The sequence below is a fragment of the Lithobates pipiens genome, unplaced genomic scaffold (assembly GCF_037356315.1).
Source record: "Lithobates pipiens isolate NorthernLeopardFrog02 unplaced genomic scaffold, aLitPip1_a1.2 Scaffold_8, whole genome shotgun sequence".
Taxonomy (NCBI): Eukaryota; Metazoa; Chordata; class Amphibia; order Anura; family Ranidae; genus Lithobates; species Lithobates pipiens.
In genome coordinates, this window is record NW_027507903.1 from 556,148,759 (window position 1) to 556,174,954 (window position 26,196).

The window sequence follows — 26,196 nt, forward strand, 5'->3', positions numbered from 1 at the left end:
ATTTCACCATCTGCAAAATTTGTCTAAACCTGAAACTCTTGTTTCCACTCACTGAGTTTATTTTTTGTAATGTAATTTGTAGATGTGCTGTTGTATTTATGTTGGTTGATACATTTTTACTTTAGTGTTCTTTTTATTTGTGTTCGTTATCCTATTTTTTATATATTTGATCACTATTTTCCTATTTTTGCTTTGCATTTTTTTCCTTTTTTCACTGATTTCGATATCTGTGAAAAAAAAACATGTTAAGGCTAACAAGGGGCTTTTTTGGTGCAGGAAACTTTCATAATAATCAGGAGCAATTTAAAGCTTATTGCGCCATTAAAAAAACACCTTACATTTTTAGTTCCTTATTGACTAGTTGCCTAATTTTTACTGGCATTTTGAGAATGCGAAAACTTTTAATTTCGCTTATCCCCAGTCTTTGAGTTTACATCCCACTGTAAGTTGATGGGTAGAACGCTTGTTGGTAGGATAGAAGAACTCAGGCAGGTGGCAATGGCATTGAACTGAACCGCATTGTCTTATTCCTTTTGTTCTACACCCTATAGCAGAACAGAGATGAATGAATCACAAAAGTATGTGTACTCTTTTGCAATCGTTTGGCAGATAAAACAACTCTTTGCGTATATATACATTTCAACAGTACACAGCTGTTTGGCTGGAGCCACATTTTAAGGTTAGATCAGTATATCTCAGGAAATACATTTTTGTTGAATACACAGCTGCATTGCATGGAAATGAAAACCTTGAAAGTAAAATTACAGCTGTGGAAATCATGTGCAGACAAATACCACCAAGCTAACACTGAGTGGACAGCACGATCGCTTCTTACCATATTTCCTTGCTTGACGCAATAGCCGCTCTTTAGAACAGAGTGCGAAGGCATATGTTTATTCACAGGTATGTAGCTCTGAGTGGGCTGGAGAGACACATGAGGGACCAATTCAGTTGGCTTGACTTCGGGACACTCACCTCCATTCTGAAAAACAAACGTCAACAGTTACTATTTGGCATGAAGATTAGCAAACTCTGGATGGTATGTCCTTCTCCAATATTATAGAAGCACTTAAGGGGCAATACAATAGCACACAACGGGCAAAGTTTTGATGACTTCATAGGTCGAGCCCCATTGCAAGTGTGATGCTGAGATTTTAAGATCTTGTTTGATATTTTGTTGCTTGGGTTCATCTTAAACAGACTCTGTCACCAATTTAAAAATTATGAGCAAAAGCACAGATACATTTTAAATATTTTACTTAGTGTTTTTCTTTATAAATATTTTTTTATTTACTTGCAATGTGCCTCCAAATTTGCAAGAAAATCTAACTACTTCAGTAAGAGCCAATTGCCTAGCACAGTCCCCTTCCGCTTCCTTGCACATCATAGCTGTCTTCTTCTGGTAGTCTCTAATTACTATCTGTGCTGGTCCAGCTCCTCCACCATTCCTTCCTCTCCCTGCATAAACTTTTATGTAGTTGCTAGGGGAGGAGCAAAGGAGAATGCTATATAGCAGGCAGGGCTGGACTGGGACAAAAATTTGGCCCTGGACTTTGTGACCGGCCCACTTTAAAGATGAAGTAAACCCTGGTGGGTTTTACTTCCTCTTTATTTCCATGAAAAGGTAAAGCATAATGGGCTACTATGCATCACGGCATGACCCCTATTAGAAACGGCACGATGTGCCCTTTCTAAAGTGCGCATGCACCATAGACATCGCGGCATGCACTGTAGTAATCAGTGCATGGCTTTTTTTGTAAATATCTCCTAAACCGTGGAGGTTTAGGAGATATTTCCAGCACCAACCGGTAAGCCTTAATATAGGCTTACCTGTAGGTAAAAATGGTTCTACAGGGTGTACAACCACTTTAATTTTGAGTGTCTCCATCAGCACCCCCCTTATATCAGAGTGATCCCAACAGTGCCCCCCCCCTACATCAGTGTCCCCAACAGCGTCCCCCTTCATATCAGTGTGTCCCCATCAGCAGCCCCCTTCACAACAGTGTGTCCCCATCAGCAGCCCCCTTCACAACAGTGTGTCCCCATCAGCAGCCCCCTTCACATCAGAGTGTCCCCATCAGCAATCCCCTTCACATCAGTGTGTCCTCCCTCTCCTCCCCCTCCCATGTGTACTCACAGTTTTGAAGGCAGCTTCTCTTTCCTCTCTCCAGTCATGTGATAAGTTACAAGTGACAAGGGGAGAGAGGAAGGAATGTCTGCTGGCTGTCTATCTCCCCCTGCAGGCTGGAGGGAGCAGAAAGCCTAATGCTCTCTCCAGCAAGTGACGGCAGCTGCTCCTCCTGACAGGAATGAAATTGCGATCACTCACTGTCAGAAAAGCGGCTCCAGGACTGCACCTGACCAGCCCACTGAGCCATCAGCCCACAGGGAAACTTCCGGTAGACTTGATGGCCAGTACATGCCTAATAGCAGAGGTGTCCAACCTTTTGACCTTCCAGGGACACATTGGAAGAACAGGAATTGTATGGAGCAACACAATAAATGCACTAAAAATAAGGATAGCTTAGGAGCAGAAAAAAATCGGGCAGACCATATGTTAATGATCACTGATATGATGTTAACATTTTTGTATTATAATAAAATGAATGTGACAGCGCTGCATATACAGTAAGCTCAAATAATAAATATAAAAAATCGACATAGGAAAAATAATATTCAATGAAAAATGTCCATATATGAATACAGATGAATTCTGGGGACTCCTCCGTGCATGATGGTGGGGTTAAAGAGGGAGTGACTGTGGACAAGGAGCCGGGGGAATAGGCCACTTTGGCAGCTGCATTGGAAGGCAAACTACTCTAAACTTGGGTGACAGAGGATAAGGAGGATGAAAACAGTTTTGTTATCCACTCCACCAACTCTTCTGCATGTTCTGGCTCAATAACACAGGCCAGCAGAAGAAAAAAAGGACAAGCGTGACCCACGACCACCTGCAGAGGATGCACCATGTCCACTACCACCACTATTGACTGTAGACACAGAGGCTGCTTGTCCTCTTTTAGTGGCCTGTGAGTGTCTGCCTCTCCTTGCTGGCCTTCTAGAAATTATGTATTTTTTGTTTTGCAACACTACACTGCATTAGATACTGTGTACACCGCCTGAAGAGTATTAGAAACTGCACACACTGTATTAGATACTGTATATACCGCCTGCACTGTATTAGCAACTATACAATGGTTGCACTCTATTGTATACTGTTTATACCACCAGAGGTGTAGTAGAAACTGTACACACTGTATTAGATACTGTGTACACCGCCTGCACTGGATTGGAAACTGTACTATGGCTCCACTGTATTGTGCACACCACCAGAAGTGTAGTAGAAACTGTACACACTGTATTAGATACTGAGTACACCAGCAAAAAAGTAGTAGAAACTGTACTACGGCTGAACTGTATTGTGTACTGTGTACACCCCCAGAGGTGTAGTAGAAACCGTACACACTGTATTAGATACTGTGTACACCGCCTGACGTGTTTTAGAAACAATATACCACAGAATACACTGTAGATATAGGCTACACTGGATGCAGAGTATGGGGTCCAAATTGTGGTCAGTAGGAGTAAAAAACTCAGTGGTCAGCAGATCCACAGATCAGTGTGTACTCAGGATGTTGTTGTAGGTGGCGGGTGTTGGTATTTTAGTTTGGGACCCATCGGTGGTATGGGTCTCAATGGTGGTATTCCAGCTAATGGTGGTTTTGCTGGAATTTGGTTAACGGGTGCACTACGGTCAGTTGGTTGTCTCCGAGCCTGTATGTCGGCTAGAGACCTATTGTCATATATAAAAGGTACCGCAGTGCATTATTATTAAACAGATGGTATGTGGAGTGCCTGCAAAGACCAACACGAATATCAGATGTTTATAGTTATGTTCATTTAAATTTATTGATTAATAAAGGGGCTGCTACAGCGAACATTTACTCCAACTTTGTGTGGTCTCTATTAATGGGAAATGGTATGGGGGCTGTAGCAAGGATTGGTCAGGCAGTTTGGGAATTATAGTACATCTCTCATACAATGATCATGGTTTCAGTGGAAAAAACAGTGCCTCATCATTGATGTCAAAGGGACAAATAATATTCCATCATCGGTGTCGATGTGAGGAATAGTGCCCCATTGTTGATGTCAGTGGAAGGAAAGGTGGCCTATCACTGGTACCAGTGGAAGGAATATTTTTTGTGTCATTGGTATCGTGGGAGGAAGAGTGTCCCATTGTTGGTGTCAGTGGGAGGAAGAGTGTCCCATTGTTGGTGTCAGTGGGAGGAACAGTGTCCCATTGTTGGTGTCAGTGGGAGGAACAGTGCCACAGCAATGGTGTCAGTGGGAGGAATAGTTGGGGTAAGTGAATGGAATCGTTCATACCAGAGATGAATATTGCCCTAGGGGCCATTTTAAAGCAACAGTCTGTAGTTTGGGTACCACTGCTTTATCCCATGCCACAATAAGACTGCAGCTCAATTTTTTTAACTACAACAGCACTTAATTCCAAGTAGTAACGTATGAGAAAATTATGCAAATCAAATCAGGGTGGCTCAAATTAGGAAGTGATAATTGTCTTATTTTTATTTTTGTAAGCCTACCCTCATCATAACAGAAAACTCCTATGCTTGGCAGTATGAGCTACCCTCTGTGTGGTCTGACACACCCCAACACCCCCTTCCTCCTGCTGAGTCCTACTGTGTTACATTCAACAATGAGGAGCCCACAATCATGCATGTTGATCTTCTGTGTCACGTAGAGGAGAAAATAAATGTTGTAGAATGGCATACATGCACAGATTTCTTCGTCATGCGACCAGAGCTTTCGACTTGCCCAAAAGATGTTCAAGATTGTAGTGGCTACGTAGTCCATTGCCAATGTCTAGTTATTGCAGTTTCCATAAAATATGAAAGATCATTGACTAGAGTACAGGAGAACCAGAATGACACACCACTGTGCTTTGCAGGTGTATTTCTGTGTGTGTACATATATGACCAACCTGGTTCAGAGGTGTTTGCACGACCACTCCACCAATTATTTCCATCTTGTATGGGACTGGTGTATTTTTTTCTGCAGGGCCTGTAGATCCTGTCTCAGACAATGGAGTGCAATCCGGTCGAGGTACCTGAAAAAAAGAGAATAATCCAGGTTTATATAAATATATTGTGCATTCATCGGGGAAAGTGATCATTACCTGCAGTGCTTTAACAAATTGTCATTAGTGTAGGACACGTGTCAAACACAAGGCCTGTGGGCCAAATTCACCCCTCCAGGCCATTTTGTGTGACCCTCGCACCTCTTCTGCAGCTGCGGGAAGCCCCTCGTTTTCACCCCATCTTGTTTCAGCAGTCAGCAGCAGAGAGGAGGACAGAACTCCTCTGCCGGATCCTACACATCTCCATGTAGTCACAGAGAGGCTTTTTTCTGCCCTGTTTCAGCAGCTGGCAGCAGGGAGGAGGACAGAGCTCCATCTACAGATCTTGTGTCTCTCTGTGCACCTGCAGCACCCCCTGGTCTCTGCCTTCTCTGGTCCCAGCATTCAGCAGACTCTGGTAACTGATTCCCTCCCACCTCTGGTCCTCCTCCAGACCCTGCTTCCCAGCTCTATCCCCAGCTTCTTCCCAGCAGCAGCACAAAGGGGGTGCACTTTAATGTAAAGGAAGGTAGAGGACTCTTGAAGGGGGGGGGGGGCATCTGCTCTTGATGACTATAGTAAGCAGGGTGATTATTATTATGGGAATAATACAATTCTATGTTAGTTGAAAAGGAGGGTCGCACACTGCTGGTATCATCCACAAGAAACTTTATTGGAGACTGCTCAGACAGAACACCATGGCAGAACCAGTTTCTTGTGGATAATACCAGTGGTGTGTGACCCTCCTTTTCAGACTTACATAATCTACTACAGTAGTATGAGTGGGCCCCGAGCCGGTCTACACACTGCCCTTCACAGCTTAAGTCTTGCATTATTACTAAAACCAGTAATAATCAAAAGTATAAGCAATTATTTAATATTATACAGTGGGGAAAATAATTAATTTGATCCTCTGCAGATTTTGCAATTCTGCCCACTTACAAAGAAATGAAGGGTCTATAACTTTTATCATAGGTTTATTTTAAATGATAGAGACAGAAAATCAACCAAAAATCCAGAAAAAATAACAAGATACAAATGTTATACATTGAGTTGCAGTTCAATGAGTAAAGTAAGATCCCCTACCAAGCAACAATAATTCTGGCACCCATGTACACAAGTGCTCCAAATTACAACTCGACCGGTGTATAAAGGACACCTGTTCACAAAAATTTATTTTTTTCTATTCAAACCTCACCATCATGGGCAAGACCAAAGAGCTGTCAAAGGACGTCAAGGACAAGTTTGTAGACCTGTACAAGGCTGGAATGGGCTACAAGACCATTAGTAAGAAGCTTGGTGAGGAGACAACTGTTGAAGTGATTATTCGCAAATGGAATAAATACAAAATAGCCATCAATTGCCCTCGATCATGACCATGAGAAAAGTGAGGGATCAGCCCAGAACTACATGGGAGGAGATTGTGAATGACCTCAAAGAAGTTGGGACCACAGTCAAACAAACCATTGGTAATACAATAAGCCACCATGGATTGAAATTCTGCAGTCCCCGTAAGGTCCCTCTCTTCAAAAAGTCACATGTGCAGGCCCATCTGAAGTTTTCCAAGGAATATCTAAATATCTAAAGAAGGATTGGGAGAAAGTGCTGTGGTCAGATGAGACCAAAATTGAGCTCTTTGGCATGAACTTGACTCGCCGTGTTTTGAGGAAGAAAAATGCTGACTATGACCCTAAGAACACCATCCCTACAGTCAAACATGAAGCTGGAAAAATTATGCTTTGGGGCTGTTCTCTGCTAAAGGTACAGGCCTGACTTTGCTGCATTGAGGGGGCAATGGACAGGGCCATGTATTGTAAAATCATGGATGAGAACATTCTTCCCTCAGCCAGAACACTGAAGATGGATCTTCCAGCATGACAATGACCCAAAATATACTGCCAAGGCAACAAAGGAGTGGCTCAAGAAGAAGCACATTAAGGCCATGGAGTGGCCTAGCTAGTCTCCAGACCTTAATCCTTTAGAAAATGTATGGAGGGAGCTCAAGGAACCTTAAGAAAATGTATGCAAACTTGTTAGCCAACTACAAGAAATGTCTTACCTCTGTGCTTGCCAACAAGGGTTTCTCTACCAAGTACCAAGTCATGTTTTGCTTGGGGATCAAATACTTATTTTAATCATTGAACTGCAACTCAATTTATAACATTTTTATCATATGTTTTTTTCTGGACTATTGGTTGATATTATGTCTCTAGCATTTAAAATACACCTATGAAAAAAATGATAGACCCTTAATTTCTTTGTAAGTGGGTAAACTTTCAAAATCTGCAGGGGATCAAATAATTATTTGTAACAAGTAGATACATTCTTATAGTCTAATGCCGCGTACACACGACCGGACTTTCCAGCAGAATAGGTCTGACGGAAAAATTCCGTCGGATATTCCAATCGTGTGTGGGATAATCCGATCGTTTCTCTTTAAAAAATTCAGACGGACCTAGAAATAGAACATGTTTCAAATCTATCCAACGAACTCACCTCCTATCGGGAAAACCATTCGTCTGTATGCTGGTCTGACGGACCAAATACAACGCAAGGGCAGCTATTGGCTACTGGCTATTGAACTTCCTTTTCTAGTCCCGTCATATGTCATCAAGTTCAAAACGAACAGACTTTCGAACAGACTTTAGTCAGTTCATGTGTGGGCAAGTCCATTCGTTTGGAAGTCCGTCGTAACTCTGTCGAAAGTCCGTCAGGAAGACCATCGGACATTTTCTGCTGGAATGTCTGGTTATGCATATGCGGCATTACAGATACAACCTTCTTGTTGAGGGCAACCATAATGCTGATGCGCCCATGATTAAATTAAATTTGACACATTTGGTGTAGGATATATATATTTTTTAATCTGTATGATAGTGCTCTCTAAACCTTTAATATGCACAAACACACACACACACACATATATATATATATATATATATATATATATATATATATATATATATATATATAGTACATACTGTATAAATGCCTCATGGGATGTGTAGTTCTGCAACAGCTGGAGGGCCGTAGTTTGGACACCCCTGGTATAAATTATGTTTTTCAAAGGAAAATGTAGCATCCTTTGTTTGAAGAAGAACAGAAAAAGCTAAATGTAGTAAGAGATCAGATGAGTAAAAGGTATGGATGCAAGTCGAGAAATGTGCAGTCACACAACAGACATTACCAATACCCGAACTCTACTCCTTTCCACACCTATTCTCACCCTTAGATCAAAGAGGGACCGTTAGTGTCCCCATGTTGAGTCTTTTCTTTCACTGTTGCTTCCACCTTTCCTATCCCTTTTCTTGTTTTTTTTTCATGTATTTTTTTTTCTTGCAACACTTTGCATTTTCTCAGTAAGGCTATGTTTCCACTATTCCAAAATCCAGCGATTTTGCCACAATTTTTTACTGCGGTTTTTGACTGCGACTTGAAGCAATGCCTGTGTATTCTTGAGGTCTATGAACCTCAAGTCGCATCAAAGTGGGACCAAAGTACTGTAGGGACTACTTTGAAGTTGCTGCGTCTTGAAGTCGCACAGATATGAACGGTACTCATTCAGGCCCAAATCGCATGAAAAGTCGCACTAGTGGAAACCTAGCCTAAAATGCAAAATGTTCTCTGATTAGATGAGGTAGAAATCAATTTGTTTCAGCATGAGACCTGGATACTAGCAGCAATCACTGTAGTAGCGGTGTTTACTACAGTGATTTCCATCTTTCACAGGCATCAGTCAGGTATGAAACATACATACTTACATTGGTCCAAGCTGGACCAATGTAGCTATGGAAAATTTGCCATACCTAAACTTCAGCTCTAAACACATAAATGGTGATTTGTTTCCCTGAAAATGCCAATGTGTCAGGCATTTTTGTTACATCATAAAATGTATTAAATTATTGAAACAGCGGAGTGAGTAGTCAATTTTACATTGTAGTGTGAGGTATATTGAAATCCCCTTCTGCCCTTTGTAGGATGAATCAACAGAAGGCAATTTGAAGATAGTAACACAATGGGCAGTTGCAGCAGCGGGTCAGAGGGTACGGGAATAAAATACCGACTCCACTGCCTGGAAAATAAGCTGAGTGAATCTGCCCTTGGCACATGTTCTTGCTTCTTCAGCTACATTTACACACGAATGTGTTAATCACCAGTGACTGAGCTCCAACCAGACAACAGTTACACAATTCTGGACGTCTGCCCAATTCTCACAGAATAATTAACTCTATCTGAATATAATGCAGAAAGGACATATGCCCTGCAGCCTGTCTACCTCCCACATATAAATACACAAAATTACCACTTCTTACTCACACCATTCCCAACTATGACAGGCCAATGTTGTCTCTCCACATAGTTTTATTGCTTACATAACAAAGATACAAAACTAATTTAGATCTTGGAACACAGAATGTCAATAAAACATCACTTTAAAGCAACACAAAAAAAAAATCAGACAATTGTGCAAATCTCCAAATGAAATAGTAAAGAACTTTGTTGAAAATGTCATACGTTTCGTTTTGTAGATTTGTTTTCTAACGATTCTAAATATTCAGAATGATTCAAATTCGTATGTTTTGAAAAATAATCGACCAATTAGAATTCTGCGTGAAGAATAGCTGGTTGTTAAGGAGCGGGCCAGAAAGCCGTCTGCCGCATCCTTAACAACCGATGACTCATCAGCTGTCAGCGGAACTACCCACTGAGAGCTGAAATGTAAACAAAAGAATGCTGGTAATGAAAAATTCGGAAAATAACAGCATAATCCATACAAGACCCTTATCCGAGCATGCAGCCTGGCAGGCCAGAAAAGGAGGGGCTGAGCGAGTGCCACTCCCCCTTCTGAACCATACCAGGACATATGCCGTCAACATGGGGGGGTCGTTTTGGGGGGGGGGGGTAATATGGTTGTATAGTTGTATAGGTGCAAGCAGTACCACAACAAAGGTTTAAGCATGTGTTAAATTGGGAATATCCCAGGAGCACAATTCCTGCTATGTGTAGCACAAAATGCCAATGGTAATACAAAAACAACTCAATTCTGCATTCACAGTATAGGTGTAAAGCTCAGGAATGCATAACAGATGGATCCGTATTTTGGTGAAAAAATTAACCCATCTGTCAGAGCTGTAATGCAATGTGGCTTGTAGGTAGCTGGTAGCCTCCAGCGAACTTTGTCCTTGCTGGAAGGGTGCAGGGCTAGGACTAAACCTGGGCATTGAGGCATTGTGTATAGCCTAGGTTTAAGAGCCAAGGGGTACCACAGGGATCAAGATAAAGGAGCACCAGGAACTTGCAGACAGTACAAGATACAAGCACTTCCTCAATGTAGTTACCAAAACATTTAAAGTCAGGTAAGGGTGGGTGGGAAAAGTTGTCAACATGAGCCCTAACATGTTTTGCCTGTCAAGGTTCCAACCAAGGAAGTGAAACATGCCCGTACTGGAAGAGGGCAGGGCTAATACTAAATACTAATACTAATACCAAAATCACCCACCACATTGACTATAATTGGAAACGGAAGGAAATATTTTACTAATTGTGTCCTTGACATACTACATAGCAGTATAGCATATAATATGCATAGCAATGTAAATACTTGAGAAACAGTACAGGTAAGGTAGTCACAGAGAAGCATGGAAGGGGACTTCAACCTTATATGGATGGCAATCTGACTAGTATACATGTGCTTGGAAGAGCAAACAAATGGTCATTCAGAATATTTGAGAGAGTTTGTTCATTGTCAGACAAAGCCTGAGAATAAAAATGTCTATTGACAACATAATGGTGCTTGCTAGAAAATGTCGGAAGATGAAAAAGGAAGATTGTTTATCAATATCTTGCTTTCTATGCTTATGATTGATCTTTCAACCTTCTGAGATGGAAAAGAGGGTCACCTATTAATACAACATTCAGAGCAAAGACATGAAGACTGTGAAGAGTTCATAGGCAAGAGGCAGATTTTCATGCATTTACAGATAACCCGCAATGGGAGCATCATCAAAAGAGTGCTATGGAAAATACAAATCAAATCAACACCCTGGTGCAATTTTCACCACTGGTTTTCTCTAATATTAACTGAAAAAAAGAAATCGGTATGGTAAAGTCCTAGATACACCAATGTTTTCTATGATCAACAGCTCTCATCCTTAAAGCATAGGTAAACTCTAAACATACACTTTTATTTCATTCCTTTTGGGCTGTTAAATATACCTTGGAAAGCATTTTTTAACAACCTCAGCTCCGGGAGGTTTTATCCACTTCCTGACCAGGCCATTTTTTTGTGATAAGGCACTGCGTTGCTTTAACTGACTATTGCGCGGTCGTGCGACGCTTTACCCCAACTAAAAATTATGTCCTTTTTTTCCCCACAAATAGAAATTTATTTTGGTGGTATTTGATCGCCTCTGCAATCTTTATTTTTTGTGCTATAAAAAAAAAGTCCGACAATTTTAAATAAAAAAAACATTTTTTACTTTCTGCTATAAAACATTCCCAAAAAAAAAAAAAATTCTTCATAAATTTAGGCCAATATGTATTCTGCTACATGTTTTTGTAAAAAAAAATCCCAATAAGCGTATGTTGATTGGTTAGCATCTAAAAAATAGGGGATAGATTTAAGGACTTTTTATTGTTTTTCCTAGTAATGGCGGTGATCTGCGATTTTTACTGTGACATTGCAGTGGACAAATCTGACACTGAGTGACACTTTTTGTGGACCAGTGACACCAATACAATGATCAGTGCTATATAAATGCACTGATTACTGTACAAATGACACTGGCAGGGAAGGGGTTAACACCAGGGGCGATCAAAGGGTTAAATGCTCCCTAGGGAGGTGCTTACTAACTGTGTGGGGCAGTGTCACACTGAGGGAAAAGAGAGATCCGTGATTCAGCTTTTCTGAATCACAAGATCTCTCTTTCCCTTCCAGACAGATCCTCTGCCTGCCTTTTTTACACAGGCAGGCGGTTGATCCGTTTCTCCTGTGAATGATCAGTGGGTCGTGGCGGCCATCACAGCCGCCGGACCTGATGATTGGCTCCCCCGTGTCAAATCACAGCAGGAGCGGGTGCAAGCGCACCCAAAAACACATGCACAAATTCACGTGTCGCAGTGTATATGCGGTGGGTGGTCCGGAACTGGTTAATCTGTTTGGACCCTTCCACACATGTGGATCGTTCCTTTCATCAGTTCAGCCACGTTTTTTTCTTAAAGAAAAAAACGGATGAAATAGTTTTTCATCAGTTTTTCATCCGTTTTTCCTCCATTTTTACATCAAGTCCCAGAGCCATTTTTTCATGCAAAAACTGACTGTTTGTCCATTTACATGTTTTTCATCCGTTCAGTTTTTTGAATGGAAGAAAAATATGGCTTTGATCCGTTTCAAAAAACAGATGTTGACGGACGGAAATATGAAAGGATGATCGTCCGTTTATATCTGATTTTCCACAGAGATGCATTGATGTCCATTTTTCATTTGTGAACGGTTGGATGAAAAATGGACAAACCTTCCGCATGTGTGAAAGGGGCCTTAGATCAATGCAAAAAACAATTCCTGTTGTTCCATACAGAAATCTTGCAAGCTGATAACTTCCTGTGCTGCACACTTTTGAATTACATTGTTCCCAGCTCTCTGTTGTGTATTTCATTGTTACTTTGTTTTAAAATATGTCTTTTTTTTTTTTTGCTGTCTGCTTTTTATTTTCATTAAAATAATAATAATTACTCTAAGGCCGCGTACACACGCGGGGACTGTTCGCCCAACTTTGTCCGTCAAACAGTTTCAGCGGACAGTCCGCTCAAAATTAGCATGGACGGACTTGCCCACACACGACGAACGAACAGTCCGCTGAAACCGTGCGCGATGACGTGAACGGCACGTACGACGGGACGAAAAATACGACGTCCTATACACTGCAATGCAAACTTCGGCGTGTAAATCCTTTCTGAGCATGCGCGGAACTTAGTTTGACGAACAAGCCTACACACGAGGGGACTGTTCGCTGAAACAAAGTTTCAGCGGACAGTTTTTCGGAATTTCCGAAAAACTTTGTTCAGCAGACTGTCCGCTGAAACTGTCCGCTGAAAGCCCACACACGAGCGGACCAAACACTGTTCAGCGGACAAAGTTGAGCGAACAGTCCCCGCGTGTGTACGCGGCCTAAGGCCGCGTACACACGGGCGGACTGTTCGCCCAACTTAGTTTGTCAAACAATCCGACAAACAGTCCACTCAAAATTTGCATGAGCGGACTTGACCACACACGATGAACGAACAGTCCGCTGAAAGCGTGCGCGATGACGTGAACGGCACGTACGACGGGACTAGAAAAACGACGTCCAATACACTGCAATGCAACCTTCGCCGTGTAAATTCTTTCTGAGCATGCGCAAGACTTAGTTTGTCGAACAAGCCTACACACGAGCGGACTGTCCGCTCAAACCAAGTTTCAGCGGACTGTCTTACGGGAATTCCGAAAAACTTTGTTCGTCAGACTGTCCGCTGAAACTGTCCGCTGAAGCCCACACACGAGCGGACTGTCCGCTGAAACACTGTTCAGCGGACAAAGTTGGGCGAACAGTCCGCCCGTGTGTACGCGGCCTAATAAACAACTATTCTTTGGCACAAGAACATTTCCAGGATAGGTAAAATGAGCTTTCATAACCCTAAAGCCGCGTACATACGATCAGATTTTCTGACAGGAAATGTGTGATGACCGGCTGTTGGCGGAAAATTCGACCGCTTGTACGCTCCATGTGACAGATTTTCCGCGGACAAATGTTGGATGGCAGGTTTTAAAATTTCCATGGGCAAATGTCTGTTGTCGTATCTTCCAAGCGTGTGTACACAAGTCTGTCAGACAAAAGTTCAAAGTACAAACACACATGCTTGGAAGCAAGGACGAGCCAGAAGCGGTTGGTCTTGTAAATGAACGCTCGTAATGGAGAATTAGCATTCGTGACGTGGCAAATTATGAAATCTCGAAATGCAGCGCACATTCTCTTTTTCTTTAATGGGATAATAATGAAGCTACATTGCTGGTGATACTGATGGAATTATTGCAAACTAATATTCAAAGGCTTTTATTTTCTAGTGATATCAAGAATAATATTATTATGCTTTTTTTTTCATTTTCTTTTTTGGGCAAACTACCACAATACCATTATCCCATAGTTTTTAAGATCAAAGATACAACTATGTTGGTGTCCCTTGTCAACTTTACATTGTATTTATTTAAATGTAACTGCCTACTCCCAAACTGTCATTTAAAGTAAAACACATAGCCAAGTATAATTCTCCACAATTTTTTTTATTGTACATTAAAAAAAGAAAACACAATTTAACATGCTATCTGCCAATAGAACTTAACCAAAAAGTACCATCTATGCATCCAAAAATATAGAAAATATAACAAATCAAATCATTATTATTCAACCAAAAAATAAAATAAAAGCCTCATGCATGTGTCCTAGTTCTTAATATAGGGGTCAACAATGCCAAGAGTTGGTGAAAGCAGGGGTCCGTCATCCAGAGATAATTCCGAAAAACATCTGGACTATTCTCCTGGAGCTCCCACAGCAAAGGCATATGACATAATTGGTCACGATTAATAAAGCAACCAATTTTTGGTCCAAGAATTCCTCCTCCTCCTGTTCCTGGACTGGACTTGGGTCAAAGCAAAAGCTCCAAGACCAATAATAAATAACACGTTATCTCCTCCCATTCCAAAACATGTCTGGTTGATGAACTGGCGTTCAGAAACTAACTGAAAAGCATGAAATGAAAAGCACAAACTCACGGTCATCAGACTTTTACTAACATGAAATTAGCAGAAGGAGCCCAAAGGGTGGCGCTAAAGAGCTGAAAAACCACGTAGTACGTTACTATGTTCATATTTGTTGGCCAACAATTGTGTGCTGTTTGTATGCAAGATAAGTTTGGGCCAATCCCCAACTTAACTTACTGTGGGCGGCACAGTGGTGTAGTGGTTAGCACTCTCGCCTAGCAGTAAGAATGGTTGCTGGTTCCAATCCCAACTACGACACTACCTGCCTGGAGTTTGCATGTTCTCCCTGTGCCTGCATGGGTTTCCTCCGGGTACTCTGGTACCTCCCACACTCCAAAGACATGCAGGTAGGCTAATTGGCTTCTGTCCAAAATTGGTCCTAGTATATGAATGGGGACCTTGGATTGTGGGCTCCTTGAGGGTAGGGACCGATATAGGTGTGCAGTGTACAGGGATAGGGACAATTGTAGACGCTCACTCAGGTTGAACTGGATGGACTGGTGTCTTTATTCAACCTTACTAACTACAAAACACCCTTTGGACAAAAGTCCACGGTTTTGTTGGCCAACATTTCGATCATGTGTACGAGGCTTTAGGAACCATGCACTCCTAAAATCCACCTTAATTGTGCCTTCCTTATTGACTCTGCAATGCATTTCTCCAAAATGGCTACAGTTTGAAACATTTTTGCAATACTTGCTAAAAGTTCAGGGAAATGAAAACTCTCAATATTGGATACTATCTCAAATTTAAACATTAGTTTCAAAATATATAAACCTAATAAAAAATATAAAACTGACACAAACCCAAATGTAGTTTCCCTTTGAGCTTTGCTTTTTTGTACTTTTTTTGTTAAACTTGCGTCTTGTTTTGTATTAAAATCCATTCTATTCTGTTGAATAATATCCAGGCCTTGTTAGCTATTACTTATCTAGACTTTGTACTTCCTACACCAATTTATCTGAAGGAAAAAAAATCTGACCATGACAACTAAGTGGGAGGGAAATGGTGATAGACGGTTTGTTACCGTTATACTTTGACAATTTGTTTCTGCTGCTCATTGGTGCACAACATTACCAAACAAAACAGCAGCTGCTCTGGTAATGTATGATATCTTGAGAGTTCGGTAGAGGAAGTGCTGCTCACTGGAGCATTACCGTGCGTTTCCACCATGAACAAAAAACGTTAGATTTGTAAGTTTGTTGATTAACAGGTGTCTGTCCTTTGCTTGCTCTTGCTGGGGACATTGAGATTGATTGATTCATTCAATTTTTAATAACAATGGAGAAAAGAGCAGATAGCAAAGTCGTTGTCAATTGAAAACTATTATGTTTTACCTTTTAGATAAATGAGAATTCTGAATGGCAGCCATAGGCACTGGCATTCAACATGTCAATTTGTACAAATTTTTCTTTCTACAGTTTTTATAAATCAACCCTATTACAGTCTGGACACTTTACAGAATACAATCAATACATTAATCTTCCACCTATTCCTAGAAATATACAAGTGTTCTGCTTCTAGCCTGTGGCATTTCCAGGGAATTTTCTCGAACAATGGTTGACATAAGTTCATCCAAAGACTGAAAAAACCTGCTTGGTATACATCAAAGGCTTGGCACCCAAGCTCACGCTAAATTTTATGGTTGGATACATCTTTTGATGTCTACACCATGGTTGCCAATTTTTCCCTAAAGCCTTGAATACATGATCGGATTGTTGGCTAACAAAACCATGGACTTTTGTCCAAAGGGCGTTGGCCCAAACTTGTCTTGTATACAAATGGCAGGAATTGTCAGCCAACAAGTACGAACGTAGTGACGTACTACATTGTTTTTCAGCTCTTTAGCGCCACCGTTGGGCTCCTTCTGCTAATTTTATTTTAGTAGAAGTTTAGTGAGTGTTGATTCGTACTTTTCATTTCGCTCTTTTCATTTTGCGCTTTTTAGCTCGTGATTAACATTTTGCACTTTTCAGTTAATTTCTAAATAGCGGTTCATCAAACAAGCCATGTTGCAGAATCAGAGGAGATAAACGCGTTATTTATTATTGGCCTTGGAGTTATTGCTTTGACATTATTTTTCTCGTTGAATAATGATTTGAAAGCGGACCCCTGCTTTCACCAACTCTTGGCATTGTTGACCCCCTATATTAAGAAGCAGGGCACATGCATGAGGCTTTTATTTTATTTTTTGGTTGAATAATTATTTGATATGTCATTTTTTCTATATTTTTGGATGCATAGAATGCACTTTTTGGTTAAGTTCTATTGGCAGATAGCATGTCTATTTTTTTTTTTTTTTTCTTTTTTTAATGCACAATAAAAAAAATGTGTAGAATAATATTTGGCTATGTGTTTTACTTCAAATGACAGTTTGGGAGTAGGCAGTTACATTTAAAAAAATACAATCTAAAATTGACAAGGGACACCAACAGTTGTTTCTTTGATCTTAAAAACTACGGGATAATGGTGTTGTGGTAACTTGCCCAAATAAAAAAAAAAAAAAAAACATAATAATATTATTCTTGATATCACTAGAAAAAAAAAGTATTTGAAAATTTGTTTGCAATAACTCCATCAGTATCACCAGCAAAGCAGCTTCATTATTATCCCATTACGAAGAAGAGAATGTGCGCTGCATTTCCAGATTTCATAATTTGCCATGTCACGAATGTTAGTTCTCCATTACGAACGTTAGTTTACAAGATCGACTGCTTCCGGCTCGTCCTTGCTTCCGAGCATGTGTTTGTATTTTGGACTTGCGTACACACGCTTGGAAAAGCCGACAGCGGAAATTTTTAAGACCTGTGATCCAACATTTGTCTGCCGAAAATCCGACAACAATTGTCCGATGGGGCGTACACACGGTCAGATTTTCCGCCAACAGCCTGTCATCACACATTTCCCGTCGGGAAAATTCGATCTCGTGTACGCGGCTTTAGCCCCCTTTTACACTGAGGTGTTTTTCAGGCACTTTTGGGCTAAAAATAGTGCAAGTAAAGCGCCTGAAAAACGGCTCCCCTGCTGTCTCAGTGTGAAAGCTCGAGTTGCTTTCACACTGAGGCGATGCACTGGCAGGACGTTAAAAAAACTCCTGCAAGCAGCATCTTTGGAGTGGTGAAGGAGGCATGTATACACCGCTCCTCCACCGCTCCTGGCCATTGAAATGAATGGGCAGTGCCATCAAACCGCCAGCAAAGCACCGCTTTGCGGATCATTTTAACCCTTTTTCAGCTGCTAGCGGGGGCTAAAAGTGCCCCGCTAGCGGGCAAAAAACTTCAACAAAAAAAACGGTAAATCGCTGCTAAGAAGAGCGACGCTTTACCACTGATGGCGCCAGCACCCCAGTGTGAAAGCAGCCTAAGTTACAGGATCAGAGTTTGGGTTTGGAGAATTGTTACTGTAAATGTCCCTCATTTTCATAACTGAAAAACCAGGCCATAAATGTCTTTTCTTCTGCGTTTTAAGTTTTAGTGGTAACTTTTTCTGATCTGTTGCCTTTTGAAAGCTCCAAATGAATTTTTTTTGGAGTGCAATAAAATATTTATAATATAATTAATAAGCATTATTGGCTAATTAGTGGCTAATTGGCAAATTAGTGGCTAAGGTCCCATACACACACAAGATTTTCTGCAGATTTTGGTCTTCAGATTTACCAAAACCATGTAGTGCAAGGGCCTGCCTGATTGCATACACATTGAAACTCTTATGGTTTGACCTCATATTATATGGTTTTGGTAAATCTGAAGACAAAAATCTGCAGGAAATCTAATAGTGTGTATAAGTCTTAAGTGCTTGGCAGCACTATAGTTGTTAGTTTGAATATCAACCATGGCACTACCTGCCTGGAGTTTGCATGTTCTCACTGTGCCTGTGTGGGTTTCCTTTGGGTACTCTGGTTTCCTCCCACACTCCAAAGACATGCTCCTAGGTTAATTGTCTCCTGTCTAATTTGGCCCCAGTATGTGTATATATGAATATGAATTAGGGACCTTAGATTGGAAGCTCATTGAGGACAGGAACTGATGTGAATGTACAATATACACTATATTGCCAAAAGTATTGGGACACCTGCCTATAAACGCACATGAACTTTAATGGCATCCCAGTCTTAAGCCCCGTACACACGGTACGATTGTTGGCAGGGGATTGTCTGTTGACAGACTATTGTCCTAAAATCTTACTGTTAGTACGCACCTTTTGACAACTGTTGTCCAACTTTCGGCAAACAAATGTTGGATGATAAGCTAGTAAGTTTTTGGCTGACACCGGTTTGACCTCAGAATTTCATATGGTCAGTACACAAATCCGTCACACAAAAGTTGAAAGTACAAACACGCACGCTCGGAATTAATGCTCACCAAACACGAAATTAGCAGAAGGGGCCCAAAAGGTGGCGCTCAAGAGCTGAAATTGCTCGTAGTACGTCACTATCTTCGTGTTTATGGCACGAAAATTGTGTACCATTAGTATGCAAGACAAGATCCTGGCACACGCCCTTTTGACAAAAATCAGACACTTGGTTGGCCAACAATTGTACCGGGTATACAAGGCTTTACACCCAATACACACTATTCGATTTTCTGAACATTTTTGTCTTCAGATTTACCAAAACCATAAAATATAAGGTAAAGTTGGGAGCATGAAATTGTCCAAAATGTCTTGGTATGCTAACGACTTAAGAATTCTCTTGGCCCCTTAGTTCGCTGAAACTAAGGGGCCTAGCCCAACCCCTGAAAAACAACCCCACACCATAATCCTCCCTCCACCAAACTTTACACTTGGCACAGTCAGTCAAGTACCATTCTCCTGGCAACCACCAAACCCAAGCACGTCCATTGGATAGCCAGACAGAGACTGTGGCAAATTTAGTAGCAAGGAAATTTCACGAATGGACTTAGGTTTTTCATCATTTTCCAGAGATTTTAAGCTTTTATCAGAGTTAGAGCATTTTTATAGCTGAAAAACTCCCCTTAAAACCCACTAGTTCTGTTTTGTTTTTTTTCTAGCCAGAAAGCGCCCCTGCCAAAAAACACTGATAACAGCCTATGTGTGCATGGACACATCGGATAATATGCTGGGGAGTTTACTGGCTGCAGAAAAAAATGCCTAAAGCCAAAAATAGCAGCTGTAAAAACATCTAGTGTGCATGAGACCTTATATTTGAAGTGTTTAAAAGACGTATAGATTTTATAGAGTACGCACTTTGCGTAAGTAAATAACAGCACACAAGCACCTACAGGTTCTAGGCAGGTGAACCTGTCACTCAGGGAAGATATGGAAATGGATGCCTCTCCCTGACACTAGAGAACAATGCATATAATGAAGTATTTATAACAGGATAATGAAAGCAGATTAGTATTTAGCTAATCCCTATAAACGAACATATAATAATCATAATCTAAATGGGGATTAGCTACGCTGAAAGATCATCTGTCACAAATGCTGCTAAGGACATTCGGATCCTGCCCTCCCATCCCTGTATAGGAGTCCTCCTGTCTATTAGATATCTTCTCATAGAGGATAGAGCTGAACTTTTCCTGCCCTGACAGAATCATATGAGCAAACTGCTGACACTAGAATCATATGTGCTGCTATCAGCCTTGATTTCTACACTTTGCAGTGCTCTATACAATCTATTCATGATATTAAACCCTCAGTTTCAAAAACTTTTAGCAGCTGATTTATTCTCTCACTGAGTATGCAGCTTTTTATCGTTTAATCCTGACTTATGTTCTGCTTTAGGATGGCACCATGATCACTGCCCAGGTTTGCTGTTTCCTGCTGTTTGCTGTTTTGCTGTTTGCTGTTTCCTTTCTTGTTGCAGTATTCTATGGAGCCACCCAGTGGCGGCTGGCAGTGGCGTCGCTAGGGGGTGGCTTTTGGGGCTATAGCCCAGAATCTGGGGCCCATAGCCCAGAGTCTCTGCAGGGGATCCCAAGGGGAGGGGAGACTCTCTGGGGACCCTGATGTAAGTGGGAAGCTCTCTGGCGACCCTGGTACAAGAGGGAGGCTCTCTGGGGACCCTGATTTTAAGGGGAGGCTGTCTGGGGACCCTGATTTAAGGGAGAGGCTCTCTGGGGACCCTAAAGTAAGAGGGGCTCTCTGGGCACCCTAATGGAAGTGTGGTCTCTCTAGGGACCCTGATGCAAGGGGGGCTCTCTGGGGACTCTGATGTAAGGAGGAGACTCTCTGGGGACCCTGGTGTGATGGGGGACTCTCTGGGGAACCTGATGTAAGGGAGCCCCTCTGGGGACCCTGACGTAAGGAGGGGCTCTCTGGGGACCCTGATGTAAGTGGGGGGCTCTCTGGCGATATACGCACAAACACATATGTATATTACTGTATATATATATATATATATATATATATATATATATATATATATATATATGTACACCCGCCCAAGCATATGACTTTCTTTACTACGCTGCTATGCAGTCTCACTGTGCCATCAAAGGCAGCTACTATGCCCATCAAACGCAGCCACTGCGCCATCAAACGCAGCCACTGTGCCATCAAACGCAGCCACTGTGCCCATCAAATGCAGCCACTGCGCCATCAATCGCAGCCACTGTGCCCATCAATTGCCACCACTGTGCCATCAGACGCAGACACTGTGCCCATCTTATGCAGCCACTGTGCCCCATCAAATGCAGCCACTGTGCAGCATTGAATGCAGCCACTGAGCCCATCATATGCAGCCTCACTGTGCCCCATCAAATGCAGCCTCATTGTGCCCCATCTAATGCAGCCCTGAGCCTCACTTACCTTACAGGCAGCTCTGCTTGGGCCGTGTGTTCCACAGAGCTGCCAATGTCACTTCCGGTTTCCCAGGAACAGGGAAAAAGGAAGTAACCTCTTCACTTGAACAACAAAGCGCCCGCCCGTAGTAATACGCACGGGAGCTGCTCAGCGCTTTGGATTGCGCCACAAAGCAGGTCAAAATCGCCTCGTCTGCAATCTCGTGACTGCATTGATGTGGTGCTTCCCATAGTACACTGTGTCCAGCGCCTGAACACAGTGCACTTAAAGACAAATTTTTTTTGGGACTGCTGGGGGGGGGGGGGGGCGTCGCTGCCACTGGAGCCACCCTTGCATGCAGGTACTAGAGTTGTGTCTCCTAGTCCATACACTGTGTGCATAAACAGAAACACACAGTCCATGTCTCAGAATGGAAAGGCGCTCCCCTGCTCCTCCATCTTTCCCCCCCACCCCCTTCTTCAAGCTAATAGACTGACTGAAGACTGCACTGACCTCTGTTATCTTATTCCTGTGAATACTGTGAATACTGGAAGTTCAGGTAAGCAGCACTGAGAGCGCTGGAGCCAGTAGTATTGATGGTTTAACTGGGAGTGCTGGAGTAAATACCAAATATTTTATTAAACTAAAACTGAGCTGAACTCCAGGCAGATAAAAACAACACAAAATAATGCAGCTCTTTATTTATGAACACATCATTACATTTATTATTTCAAGTGCAACTAATCAAAGTACTTTCATATGACTTAAAATTGTATGAAACCCAAAAATATATTTGTGCAAAAAAGGGAGAAAGGCTGGTGCCCTGAAAGTCGGCTAAAACATTGTTTTATTACTGCAAGTGAACAACAATCAAAAATTCCCACGTGTTTCGACCATCAGGCCTTAATCATAAAGATTAAAGTGTTACTAAACCGACAACAGTAAAAATTGTCTGTATATGCAGCATAGCATCCTTGTTATACCCGCTGTGAAACTTAAAGTAATTAATAGGGTTTGTTTTTTTTGTTTTTTTTAAAATAAAAAACATATCATACTTACCTCCACTGTGCAGCTCGTTTTGAACAGTATCCCGATGCTCATCTTCTGGGGTCCCCCGGTGGCGCTCGCGGCTCCTCTCCACATCAGATAACACCCTAGGAGAATCGCTGTCCCGGGGGGTTACCTTACGGGCGTGCTCTCGAGTCCTGTTTTATCCTGTATGCACTGATCCTCCACCTGCTGCACTGTCTATCTGGGGAAAGCCAGCTAACACAGGCAGAGTAGCTGACCTGCACATGCTCAGTTGTGTCTTTTATGCTGGAGAGAACATTTACTTGTTCTCAGAGATAGCCAGGTCACATGATATTGACATCACACGTGTGGGCGTGTATACAAGCTTAAGTGGAAATTTCCTTCTACCTGAACTCTCAGCACTGGAGAAACTGTGCAGTTTATCACTGACTGTGGTATACACAGCCAAAAAGGTATATAGTGGCTATATTTTAATGTAAAAAGAAAATGTATAAGCTGTGGGCACTGTGGTGGGGCGGATGAACTATTTTCATTTTTCTAGGTTTAGTAACACTTTAAGGTCTGATGGCTGAACCACGTTGGCTTTTTTGACTGTTGTTCACATGCAGTAATAAGATGATGTTTTAGCCGACTTTCATGGCACCAGCCTTTCTCTCTTTTTTGCACAGATTACATGGAGGTTTGCAGAGACTTCCCAGGCGGAGTGCTGTGTTCTCGAGGCTCACCAGGCATTACACAGGAGGTAGTAGCTCAGATGCAACTGCTCCAAAAATATATTGCAGTTTATCAATCCCTAGATGTGGTGACTTCCTTAGTTTTAATTTTTAGGCTTTTTTTCCCCCTTATTTCACCCGGTGCAATAAGTAACACTGTTCCTGTCTTATAGTGTCAGCATTATGGTGCACACCTATGCAATTTGCCTTTGATACGTTTCTGCAGTGCTTTTCGCTGTGCGTTTTGTGTTCTTGCACATGTGTTTTTGATGCATTTTTCTTTCTTTTTTTATACTTTTTTTGGCCAATTTGTTGTTTGGCAGATTAAAAATTGCAAAACACAAAAAATGCACTACGTGCTTTTCTGCAGCATCTCCATTGAAGTCTATTTAACCAAAGATGCATTGTTTTGCTTTAAAAAAGTCCCTGATCCTTTTGGCTGAAAAAAGCATAGATGTATCCTGTGCATAGGAAAAAATGTTAAATGGACTGTAGTTTTTTCAGCACCAAAAAATGCATATGGTGCCTTGAAAAAGTATTCATACCCCTTGAAATTTTCCACATTTTGTCATGCTACAACCAAAAAAACGTAAATGTATTTTATTGGTATTTTATGTGATAGACCAACACAAAAGTGGCACATAATTGTGAAGTGGAAGGAAAATGATAAATGGTTTTCAAGTTTTTTTTTTACAAATAAATATGTGAAAAGTGTGGTGTGAATTTGTATTCAGCCCCCCTGAGTCAATACTTTGTAGAACCACCTTTCGCTGCAATTGCAAGTCTTTTTGGGGATGTCTCTACCAGCTTTGCATGACTAGAGAGTGAGGCCGCGTACACACGGGCGGACTGTTCGCCCAACCTTGTCCGCTGAACAGTGTTTGGGCGGACAGTCCGCTCGTGTGTGGGCTTTCAGCGGACAGTTTCAGCGGACAGTTGGACGGACAAAGTCTTTCGGAAATTCCGAAAAACTGTCCGCTGAAACTGTGTTTGAGCGAACAGTCCGCCCGTGTGTGGGCCTGTCCGCTGTACTTTCGAAATGAGCGGACTGTTCCCGCTCGGAAAGTCCGCCCATTTCGAGCGCGTGTACAGGTAGGCGGGGCCCGCGAAGGAGACGTCGCGGGCTTCGCCGCCTGGAATGGGCTTAAAGGGGAACCCCAACGCCGAAAAAAATCGGCGTGGGGGTTCCCCCAAAGTCCACACCAGACCCTTGTCCGAGCACGCTACCCGGCCGGCCAGGAAAGGGGGGCGAGCGCGCCCCCCCTCCTGAGCCGTACCAGGCCGCGTGCCCTCAACATGGGGGGTGCCTTGGGGAAGGGGGGGCCACGCGGCCCCCCCACCCCAAAGCACCTTGTCCCCATGTTGATGAGGACAAGGGCCTCTTCCCGACAACCCTGGCCGTTGGTTGTCGGGGTCTGCGGGCGGGGGGCTTATCGGAATCCGGGAGCCCCCTTTAAGAAGGGGGCCCCCGGATATCGGCCCCCCACCCTATGTGAATGAGTATGGGGTACAATGTACCCCTACCCATTCACCTGTGAAATAAAGTACAAAAAAAAACACAACACAGGGGAAAAAATATTTTATTGCACAGCTCCGGGGGTCTTCCGTCTTCGGGGGTCTTCTCGCCGGACTCCTCCGCTATCTGTGTGTAGCTCTTTTACTAGCGGAGGAGTCCGGCTTTCTTCCTCCCCGCCGCCGGCCTCTTCTCCCGACTTCGGGGGTCTTGTCCCCCTCTTCGGTTCTTCTGCCGGGCCACCGCGCCTTCTTGTAGCTCTTTTACAGGCGGTGGCCCAGTCTTCTGTCGCCGCTGCCTTCCGTTCTTCTGTCGCCGCCTTCGGTTCTTCTGCCGGGCCACCGCGCCTTCTTGTAGCTCTTTTACAGGCGGTGGCCCGGTCTTCTGTCGCCGCTGTCGTCGTCGTCGTCGCCGCCGCCGCCGCCTTCCGTTCTTGTTGTTCTTCTTCTTCTCCTGGAGATGTTGACTCGACGAGCTCTCCGGCCGGAATGCCAGAGCCGCTCTGTGCGGTCACTTATATAGTGACAATGGGGCGGTGTCACATGGTATATGTCACATGGGTTGGTCACATGGGTTGATGTCACATGGGGACTATGACATCGTAAGGGGGCGGGGTCACCATGTGACCAACCCATGTGACATATACCATGTGACACCGCCCCATTGTCACTATATAAGTGACCGCACAGAGCGGCTCTGGCATTCCGGCCGGAGAGCTCGTCGAGTCAACATCTCCAGGAGAAGAAGAAGAAGAACAAGAAGAACAAGAACGGAAGGCGGCGGCGGCGGCGACGACGACAGCGGCGACAGAAGACCGGGCCACCGCCTGTAAAAGAGCTACAAGAAGGCGCGGTGGCCCGGCAGAAGAACCGAAGGCGGCGACAGAAGAACGGAAGGCAGCGGCGACAGAAGACCGGGCCACCGCCTGTAAAAGAGCTACAAGAAGGCGCGGTGGCCCGGCAGAAGAACCGAAGAGGGGGACAAGACCCCCGAAGTCGGGAGAAGAGGCCGGCGGCGGGGAGGAAGAAAGCCGGACTCCTCCGCTAGTAAAAGAGCTACACACAGATAGCGGAGGAGTCCGGCGAGAAGACCCCCGAAGACGGAAGACCCCCGGAGCTGTGCAATAAAATATTTTTTCCCCTGTGTTGTGTTTTTTTTTGTACTTTATTTCACAGGTGAATGGGTAGGGGTACATTGTACCCCATACTCATTCACATAGGGTGGGGGGCCGATATCCGGGGGCCCCCTTCTTAAAGGGGGCTCC

General features: G+C 43.0%; 1 protein-coding gene across 1 annotated transcript in view; it reads right to left on the bottom strand.

Moving 5' to 3' along the window:
• PLEKHA2 (pleckstrin homology domain containing A2) overlaps nt 1-26,196 on the bottom strand; it is a 155,725-nt gene that overhangs the window by 66,256 nt on the left and 63,273 nt on the right. The window contains exons 6-7 of the mRNA XM_077469962.1: nt 5,003-5,128; nt 836-982 (exon numbers count right to left, since the gene is read on the bottom strand). Coding sequence (XP_077326088.1) covers nt 836-982; nt 5,003-5,128 — 273 coding nt within the window. The remainder of the gene's footprint in view (nt 1-835; nt 983-5,002; nt 5,129-26,196) is intronic.